At 38.9% G+C, this 11,131-nt stretch overlaps 1 protein-coding gene across 2 annotated transcripts in view; it reads right to left on the bottom strand.

Annotated features, from left to right (window-relative positions):
• Positions 1–7,518: 7,518 nt before the first annotated feature.
• Positions 7,519–11,131, bottom strand: part of ACYP2 (acylphosphatase 2) — a 45,165-nt gene continuing 41,552 nt past the window's right edge. For both annotated transcript variants that reach the window (XM_082307732.1, XM_082307733.1), the window contains exon 4: positions 7,519–8,494. In XM_082307732.1, the coding sequence (XP_082163858.1) occupies positions 8,380–8,494 (115 nt within the window). In that variant the 3' untranslated portion in view covers positions 7,519–8,379. The remainder of the gene's footprint in view (positions 8,495–11,131) is intronic.

The following is an 11,131-nucleotide window of genomic DNA, read 5'->3' as shown; positions in this document are numbered from 1 at the left end:
TCAGAACATGCGTGCATTGTAAAGGTACCTTGATTAAGCCAAAAATTTCAGAAGTTGTGCCTGACTATTTCTGTCCCTTTTTCTTCCCAAAATATTACAGAATTTCCCCTGAAGAAAAAGAGGAGCTCAGGCGTGCAACATTTCCTACCACCCAAAGAGCAATGGATAGGTCAGAACAAAACTATTGTTTCATACCTGGTAATTTCTATAAATAATTGTGTGCGGAGCTGTAACACCACTCTGCTCACAAGAATCTCAGGAGCGAGTATTAACACCATAAAAAATGAACTATTATTTATTCCACAGGACAAAGACGCGTCACATAAATAGAAGCTGGAAGCGCACCTGTGCACCGCCAGCTATTTAAACAGAGACAATGCAAGCATCACCAGCACGTTGTGCACATACAGACCGACAGACCCCTATATCCACTGAGTACAAATATACAATGGTTTGCTCAAGTTCCTGCATACAAAGATACTATGCTCTATTCCTAACCTACACCTTGGTGCTGAGTGAGCTTCACAATCCCAAAGTCGAAGCGTTACAAAAGTGTAAAGATCCCTTTTACAGCTGAAATGCCTATGAACAAACCTTTTAACCTTTCTGTGCCTTCGTTTCCACACATCTGGCAAATCACACTTCCTACCTTTGATAAAGTAGTTCCGGACTGGAAGTTGAATGGACTGGAAGTTGAAAGGCACTAAGTATTCTTATTCATCTGGTGGTTCTAGGCAGGAAAGCTTTGGGAAGGCATTTAGCACAAAACACTGCATGCTTCTCTGGATCCAGCAAGCTTGAAGAGCTAAGAGTCTGGAGGAATCAAAAAATGCATTTTCAGTTTGAGAAGCATCAGCTTCAGCCTAGGTTAAATGTCATGATATTACTGAAAGACTAAAGGTAGAAAATGGGTCCTTCATCAGCAGTGGCAAATTTCACAGTTCTCCTGAATACTTTAAGCAGCGGAATGTAAGAATTCAGTGGGTTTAATGGACTTTGCTTCAGACAAAATGTTGCTGCAAGTGTTAGTACCGTATCTTAGCAATGAAAGAAAGCACAATCTTGTCAATCACTCTCTGCCTACAATTCAGTTTAAAACGATAGAAATAGTTTCTTCCTTCTCACAGGCACATTACTGACTGCTAGATTATACTGTCTGCATAATGAATTTAAGTAATCAGCATTATGGTATTCAGGCTATGGCTTAACTGTGATAAATAGTGCCTAAATCCTATTCATCTTGGTATATCACTCATTCTTTGGAGTACACATTACTATTTAGTCATCATTTTGTTTTGAAAGCATCAGCAAACTTGGATAACTGAACAGTATTTTTTTTTCTGGGAGTTATATAGCAGGCCATTAATTAGTTTTAACTTGGTCTGCAAATTTTTTGTCTGCCTATTTCCTGACTGCAGACAGTCATTTCTGATAAGAGATGTTACTGTTATAGCCCCTCCCTCATCTGGGGATACACATCACAACCCATTTGTTTTCCTACCTGGTACTAAGATTCCACCCCCCCCAAGCGAACTAAGCTGCTCAGCAGCACACTAGTTGTACAGTTCAGTAGTATAGGTCACAAATGTTACAAGGCTAGTTGTTTTTAAACAGGGAAAAAATACAAAACATCAGCAACAGCTGTACCAGGCTCACTTAAGTCTCAAATGTCCCCAGCTCTGACCTGCCCAGAGCACCAAGATGCTGCCATCTGAACAGATGGCTCTCCTAACAGTTGATGCATGATTTTGACCCCTCTTTTCGTGCTCCAAACACATCTCCTGAGCCCTTGCTCCTGAATGCCTTCTCAAGCTCAAGAACTCCTTCAAGATAGGACCTCTTCTGCTGAGATCCTCTTCCCCAGCTAGCCCCGTTCTGTTTATGCTGCTCACCAAGAGCTTTTGAAAAGTCCAGTTCCTGCACCGTTCCTGTTCTATATACCATCCCTATGCCTCAGCTGGAATTTTATTGTTATTACTATTAATGCTTCGCAGGGTTGTATGTATCCACTTATCTCTGCTCCCACTCTTTGCAGAACAACTTTGTAACTACAAATCAGTAACTACTTGTTTGCTTGGGATAGCGCACTATCTGGCATGTTTTCAAGGGGTGAACTTCATGCAAGAAAGTTCAGGCTTTTATAATGTTCCTGAAGCCACAGTGATACTTCGTTAAGTAGGAAAAAAACAAAGCCAGCACCCAGAGAGCGACTTAGTGTCTTTATCTTATCTACCACTTCTCAAACGCTGTCCCATTAATAATGCATTTCCTTGCTTGGTAGTGTTCCTTCAGCTGCGTGACCAATTACTGTTCTCACTGAAGTCCATGGCAGCATTCCAGTGGAACATAAGTTAGTGCCTCTGAGGACAGAACTTGTGTCTCTCCATTGTTTATTTTGTTATCTCCCTGCCAAATACAAGTAAATGCCAGGCTACCTTTCAGCTAAAGGAGAAACCCAGCGATTCTGGGTATATGTCTAATTCCGCCTGGCTTTAGCATGCTATACATATCAGATCCAGAAAAGAATCGGTCTCAAAACACCTAAAGGGCATTGTCCCTTTTTTCAGGAATAGACACCAGTGCAGGGTTACGATGGACAAAATTTACTTCTTGACACAGATGAAATGTCTGTGAATCGAAAACAAGGATTAAAGCCTTTAATGTTGCAAAACAAATTTGTGTCTCTAGCTGGTTGTGCACATCGGTAAGTTTCTACTGTGAAAAAGATCTTCAGAAAGTGTGGTATCATCCCCATTCAGGAACAACTCAAATGCAGAAAGAAACGTTACAAGACTTTCCTATTTGTAAAACAGAGGAATCACGGGCATTAGTTAACACCGAGAAGCTATTTCCACAGCTACAAAAGAGCCCACGCTGCCACTTCAAACAGCCCATCTCTTCTCTGATGATACTGGGCCAAACATCTCATCCTCCTCCATTAATGCTGTTCAGAGCCTAATTCTTCATGCTGCTACCTTCTGGTATACGAAGGCAATTACATTTCACAGCTGATTTATGAAGTGATTAATCAGAAAAGATTTTCATATATTTATATTTGTACTTAGGTATATTCACTATTATAGTAAGATCACCTAATCGTGGAAGACAACTAGTATCCTCATAATTACTTAAACCATTCTTGAATTTTGACGAGTAAAACCTTTCAATCTATTTCTGCAGCCCCTTTAACCAAAAGTGAGGTGGCTCCTCTCTTGATCTTCCATTTCAGTATTTTTTATTCAGTTATATCAGTATTAGTATCAAATGAACTGGGGCAAGCGTAGTTATTTTAAGTCTGTGCAATGGGTTTTGGTTTTGATGCAGAAATAACTTCCGACTCTTTAATACTAGAACTTATACCTACTACAGAAGATACTGGGAGGAGCCGTGAAGAATGAACAGTACTACAGGAATTCCAATTTACATTATTGCCATTGTATAAACAGACTTTTAAAAAAAATTACAGCATACACTAATTTTTGCCCTCATCATCTTTCATTACAGCGGTCCCTTCAAATTAGAGTACTTTCAGCAGGTAGTAGTATGTAGCTATGCATAATCAGTAAGCTCTCTTGACTAATCCAGTTCATTCTGTCTAGTAAGAGGATTCCAGCAGCAAACATGCATACAGTTTTCTAAGAAGAAAGCAAGCCAAGAAAGGCAGCTCCAGAAGATATCAAGAAAATAAAAACTGACAGATTGGTGTCACGTAAGAGAAAGTATGGCAGGAGATACCATCGCGCTTTTCTCTGTATGAAGGCTCAAGAATGAGTAAGTACAGCAGACCATTCCTATTCTGCATTACAACATTTTAAGTATTGAGAGCAAATAGCATAATAAAAGATTACATCATTCCTGATGAGGCAGAATGCTCTCATTCTATTCACTGCTTAGGGAAGATTTAAATTTTTTTTTATTCTTTAATCAAATATAAACAAACCCATACATCTTTGATATTGCCTGGCCATTTAGGAGTTAAGCTCCAATTTTAATTAACATGTCTGGTTTTAAGGTTTAACGATGTGAACTTTAAATTACGGTAGAATACAAGTTGGGCACAAAATTTTCCTTCAAGAAAGTCAGCATTGTCCAGAATTCACAAATAACCTGGAAACAGTGGGCACAGACTTTCAGAAGGCTCAACCCTTTTTAGATAGGTGGAAACCATTTCCACTTACAGCAAGAATGGAGCTGGCCTACACATCATTCGTTCTTGCTGTATTGCTTTTTTAAAAAATAAGTCAAAATAAAATTAAAGGGTATCTACAGTTATAACTTAGTGATACTAGTATGTAGTAGAAAAAGGTGTCAACTTAGTTTCAATGTCTAATTAGCCAACTGTTCTTGCCTTTCCTGGTTTCTATCTTACCATTGGAATTCTTTGGCTCCTCAAAATCAATGATGTTTTCATTAAATCTAGAGATACTGCTCTGACGTTCTGCACACACTGTATTTCCACAAATCGGATGATTTTGGACTCATGATACTTTAACAGAATCTGAGGATTAAATAAAACAAGAAGATTAATGCATGCAGCGCAAGACAACACGTCGTTAGTTGCAGTAACACAACATCATCTGACTTGCAGCATGGAAAAATACTCCCAAGCACCCCAATTCTACAGAGGGCTCAGATCTCCCCAAAGCTGCAGGTGTCTGGCCCAGACTCATCCAATCTCTCACGTGCTCTTCACCCAACTTGAGAACCCCTGAACTCACTAGCACGTAAGGCCAGCCTCGCTAGCCTACCCAGGAAGCAGATGGATGGAAGTTACCGCTATCTCCTGCCATGCCACAGGCTCACCATTAAGCCTTGACCTGCTCAGACTGCAGGGCTGCATCCTGCCTCGATCTGAAGCATCTTTCAGACAGAGAACAGAAGTGACTTTGAACAGTCTTCGAATATCTGTCTTGGAAAAAGTCACCCAAGTTATAGAACACAAACTGCTATCTGTTCACTTATAATGGCCTTTTCAGGAGAGCAACAATGACACAGTGTCTTCGGGGCTACTTTTCAACGTGCTTTTGACAACACCATCTCATGTAAGCTACTTACAAACTTAAATCTATCCCCTTTCTTGCAGTCAGAAAAAGCCTCCATTTCGTGTGCGGCATATCCCCAAGGAGATGCAGGATGATTTGCATATTGCTGATGATCACCTGGGCAAGAGTCCTACAAGCCTGTATTTACCCACAAGCAAGGCAGGTGCCACTTTGTGCAAATCAAACATTTCCCTGCACATAAAACAAGTTACTTCTCAAGCTGGCTATACGCCTCAACAAATACAGGATCCTAACTGTGCTGCAGGCATCTGCATGAATAAAACATGGCTACGCAACAACAGTTAAGAATGGATATGATGCATCAAAGCCTGATTTCAATGCAATGTAAAAAGAGCCTAAAGTGTCTGTAAAGGCATTTCCCCATGGCCCTGCATCAGGATGCCAGCAGCACTCAGTAAGTCAAGTATTCATTCCTCAGCTTGATAACAGATGGGCTTTGGCGTCAGCAACCCCTAAATTCACAGGGACATACTTTTTATTTTTTCTGTTATATATTATTACCCTTATCACCATCTTGGGCCTCCACCTTCAGCTAGAATGAGGCAGCATAATGAAGAGATCCCCTTGCCCCTTGGAACCCCATTCCCTTGAGCAAGCTCTACACAAGTATACTCCAGAAGTACAACTGGCTGTAAGACTTCCCAAAGCTCTGAAGGTACGGAATGGGGTATTTCTTCCCTCTTCCTCTGAAAACCCTGCCGAGGGTTTCTGGGAAACATCGACACTCCTGTAAGGCTAACTTGCTCAGCAAAATCTTAACTTCTCTAAGAATGAAAAGAATACTATGTGCAATTTATTTAGCACTGTTAGAAAACAGTTAAATACATTATGGCACAACACCAAGCACATGTATTTTAGTTTTGAATGTCAAAAACACTCAAAGCTAAACTCACTAGAGAACTTACATGTATTTTTTTGCCTCTTGTCACATCACTGATGTGAGGGAAACAGATGTTAAAAACAGAAAACATCAGTATTGCTGACTCACAAACAAAGAGGATTCTGGAACGCATCTGTAACCTTCAACCTTTTCATCAGATCAGCTCAAAACGAGCACAAAAGCAGAGGCTGAGTGTTACCGCACAGATATAGAAAAACACTTGCAACAAAGACTCAACAAGAGATCTGGCCTACAGTACATCAGCCACAGATGACAGGAATTCTATTTGCTTAATACCGTATTAGAAATAACTTCCTAACAAAGGAGTATTTTGGCAGAAAAACATTCTAAAATCCTTGGTGTAGTACTCACATCAAGACTTCAAATATTTTTGTTTTCAATATGTGAGAAAGTTGCATAAAGATTTCTTCATCTTTCAACTTTCTCAAAGTTCTCTACCTGCACGTTTTCTCCCCTGCTTCCCCTCCTCAAGCCTTTCTCCTGGCTGCTTCCCCCTCCTCAAGCCTTGCATTTCCACTGGAGTCTGGGTAAAATGACTGAGTCCTTGTGGGCATCCAGCTCCACCCATGCCAGCACATCAAACCAACAATTTCATCTTGGGTTCCTCTTCCTGTGTAGCTAATGTCCCATTTGTTTTCTGCCTTCCTCTATCATTGTTGCTCAAAATATGAGTAAAGCAACTTGGCTGGAAATGCCTTTGGCTGAGGGGATATCTTCTGCCAGGTAGCTTCAAGGAAAATGTAAGCTACTTCTGTTCGGCAGGATGCAGTTTTCAGAGAGGACGTAACATCTATTGAGCTACCGCTACACTTGAACTTTGCCATTTACCATCTGAGTTGAAAAAGAGTTATTGACAATGACTTCAACAAAGGATGCTTGTGTATAATCACAGAAGACAAGTGCAGTTTGAACTATAACAATTTATAAGGAACTCCTGCAAATTCTAGAAAGGACATTTTACTGCTTAACACACAAAGGCCCAGTGAAAATAAATCTAGTCATCAGTAGAAATACCTTTCTAGGAACACCTTGCTCTGCACAGACGAAAGTGCAATGCTTAAGTTATGAAACATCCTTTCCAGAAATTAAAAAAGTGAACCACAAGTTTGCTGATGTTGCCTACATCGATGCTACCTACCCTTAAAAGGGGTACAGAGCAGGCAGTGGAAATACCAGCTTAAAGTATCCTCATGAAGGGCATCTCAGAGGATACAGCCCAGGCAGACAACAGCTGGCTCTGCCCGTGCCCAGAGCCAACCCGAGGCCACGGCACCACGTTACCGCAGTATTACTGCGCTTTATGCACTATACACTTCTCAGGGACTTACTACAGCTTGAGCCTCCATCATAGCACGATCGCACCAATCTTGGTTAACTGAGAGCACTGCCAGATCACACAGGTGCCTGCTTGGATATATCCGAGATCTAACCAAAGTCTTCCAGTATATCCTAATCCTGACACAGAAGCACTTTAGGAGTGAGGATATAGGTCTGTCCCAGCCCCGACAGACTCCTGGGTGCCTGCAGAAAAGAGCACTATACATGAGAATTAGATCCAATACTGCAAAGACTTATCCAATATTTATTGCAAGCACATAACTCAAGTTTCTCAGGACCTTTCACGTACTTGATATGATGTATGTGGGTGCGTCATGTTGAATCAGGTTCCAACATACATTCTTAACTAAGGAGCAAGCGCAGATCCATAAGGAAAATAATGGAAGCCTTCAATTTTAGTAAGAACATCAAAAAAGCAAAAACATCAAAACTTCCTTGGTAGTCAGTATGGATGTAAGCCGTAGGTAGACAAGGAAACAAGGGGTGAGAGGCCACACATTTCATCATCTTATTCCAAGACTTATCTGCATTATTACAGAGAACTTTAAACCAGAGCTGGTTAGATAATCTTACTTTGAGGCAACATACATTTATTTTAAATTACCACTATATCTTAACTAATTATCACAAATAACATGATCTACAATACAGAGCTGTTAGAATAGATCTCTCGAGTTCCAGTTCTGTAGTTCAGTATTTTTGGTGAGATTACAAACAGTAAAACATAAATTTATTATTTTGCATCTAAAATACGATTCACAGTGTAAAGATTAGGTTCCATATGGTTATATACAACAAATCTCACTGTGCATAATCAACCACTGACACTTTTATCCATTTATCTAGCTTAAGATGCAACAATTTAGATATTGGCATTTCAGATACTAGATATTGACATTCATGGTGTAAAATGCCTAATACAGCAACTAAGAAGTCTTACTTCATGTGAACAGGGACCATTTATATTTATCTCTAGTACAGAAAGCATCCAAATGCTCTTGTGACGTTTTATGGAGGCACAGAAAATATCACGCAGCAGAAACGTCATGGTTCTGTGCTTAGCAATGCTTTCTTCTATTAGTATCTAGTGCTAAATCCTGAGAAGTCAAGCTTGGAAATCTCCTTTTCGTTGGAAAAACTTGTTCGATCTATGCGAGAACTTGGGCTTCCAACTTTACTCAGCCAGGATTTCCTGCAAGAAAAAATGAGAGAGGGTTAGCACTTGAACTGCACACGTGGGATTTATTCTCCTGTCATGCCTTTGCCTTTTTATGGGCCATAAGAAGCAGCCTTTCAATGAGGAAACTACCCCAAATATGTTTAGTTCTTTTCTGTTTCCCCTTTCTCCTTTAAAAGGAAAACAAACTATGTAAAAGGTATCAGCATTTCAAAAGGTATTATACAATATTACATAAAAATATATCTGACAAAAGGCTAAAGCAGATTTACTGTAATGATCCCTTTTCAGTGCTTATTAATAGCATTAAAATAGGTATATATTGCCTTTGCAGATTCAATACTACACTTTTAGCAAGGACCTAAAAACCATTCACAATTTAAAAATATTATGAATAAAGAATTCCAACAGCCAGTTTACCCTTTTCTGACAACTAATGAACAGAAATGAAAATGACTAAGTTCAAAGCCAGCAAAAAGACATAAAGCAAACAGAAATCAAAATGATGTCACAAAGCAGTGCTAAATTATAATAATAATAACTGAATTTTATACAGGTGTTTTTAATTCATAAGTGGCGATTTTGCATATATTTTGCATTATGATCCAATCTCAAATTATGCTGCTGCTTGCCTTCTTTCACAGCAGACCAGAAAAGAGTATTGAACACAAATTACCATAAGGTAATCGAGGCTGGAGGCTGACAGAGCAATGGCTGCTCCTACACGCACACCCACTATATTCCCATCCTGCAGTAATGTGCTAATTCATAGTAGTGATGAACTAGTGTGCGATAAAAGGAGGTGCACAAACACTTGAAGTGCAGCAGACGACACTGGTTAGAGAGGTTTATTTACAAAAGATACTTTCTCAGTATTTTCCACGGTACTAAAGTCCCAGAAATAGGAAAGAAGGTATTTTAGTGTAGCATATTTAAGGAGAAATATATTCCCATGCAATTGCTTTTTATAACTTTAATGATGCATAAACTAGTACAGACACAAATGTGATCAGTATTAAAAATATATCATTATTCATTTAAATTCCAATTTGAAGACTGTAAAAGTTAGGTCTTATTAACAGTTAATTCATTGAAAAAAATCACACTGAGCATTATAAAATACAACATTCTTGCAGAGAGACTTTATTTTCATAATGAAAATTGTGCATAGAGATTGCTTATCTTGAGCCAGTAAATAAGAGACCTGAGGTATAGAAATGTATCTTGTTAGAGACCCTATGTGACAAAAGATTTGTTGGTTTGGTTTTTTTTTTGTTGTTGGGGTTTTTTTTTGTTTTTTTTGTTTTTTTGTTTTTTTTTTTTTTTTTGAGATATTTCTGACACAAAATAACACTGCAAAACATATCAAATGTCTTAGCTGGTTATCAGAGACAAGTAGTTTTCTTCAAATTGTGCTAGCCCTTCATAAGACTGGTCCCATTATTAGCAGAGACAGTTCCAAACCTGTATTCAGGACCTACACAACTAACCTTGTTCTTGAAATTCTGCGCACAGTCTTTTGATTATGAAGAGATACACATCCTCAATACTTTAAGAAAGCAGCTATGTCCTACTACTCCTGTATTTTGAAATATAACCCTAGGAGTATGCTTTGTGGATTATAGACTTGCAGTGCCAAAGAGCTCTGTGAGCTCCTTCCGATTTGACCACTACAACAGAGGCTCTATATGGAAAGACTTCCTAGAAAACACAAACCACATATGGGTATCTCATGTTCAAAGTATGACAAGGCTTAATTTAGTACACAGCAATTAAAATGAATAAATATTTGTCAGATGTTTACACATCTTCACACCTCTTGTTCTTTGCTTCATGGTGTGAACAACCTCCCTTCTTGTCTGTTTTAGACAATGAAGCTTTTCCAGTAAGAGGTAGAACGCAGGAACAGGACTACACGAGTGAAACAGGAGAATCCAACTTTCCACTCTGTACTGGAGTGCTAAAGGCAGACCAGGTATTCCAACAGAAGGAAAAAAGCCTAGTAAGACCAGTCCATTTTGCTCCATATTATGAGAAAACTGAAATGCCCCTTGTTTATTTAGCAGACAAGTCTCTAATATAGTTAGATGTCTTGAGTGAGAAAAAAAGAACATGTATTTAAAATACTGTATTAAGAAATCTGTACTATTTTTAGAAGACTAACATGAAATACACAAGTGAACAGACTTTTTTTCCTTTTTTTCATCTCATTTTAAAGATGAGCTTGTCCTAGACAAACCCAAAAGAAATATATTCCTTGCCCAGCCTTCACAACTGTACTTAAGACCAAAATTCATCCATGGCTGCTTCCAATTCTCAAGTTCAACTGCATGAAGAAAGTAACTCTGCAGAGTTGGCACAGAGCAAACTTTATTCATTGTCAGCTCCATATATTCTCACATGAATAAGGTTAAAGTACAAGTAATAAAAAACCAATTAAAACAAATCCAGCTCCGTGGAAACTCTTTATAGGATGCATGTATTTTATTCCTTATTTAATGCAGGAGGTAGGGAAGGAAAGTGTTACAGAACTGCTCCCTACCTGGGATCTGTTTCCTCATTTATCTACAGAGCAGAAAATGTCATCTCCAACATCTTTGGTAAGGGTAATGTTTTTTTAAATGGTTTTAACTTTCATTAGTATCCAGGTCA

The sequence above is a fragment of the Platalea leucorodia genome, assembly GCF_965183815.1.
Source record: "Platalea leucorodia genome assembly, chromosome: 3".
NCBI classification, from domain to species: domain Eukaryota; kingdom Metazoa; phylum Chordata; class Aves; order Pelecaniformes; family Threskiornithidae; genus Platalea; species Platalea leucorodia.
The sequence above is the reverse complement of the archived record's forward strand: the minus strand, read 5'-3'. Positions and strand labels throughout refer to the sequence as shown.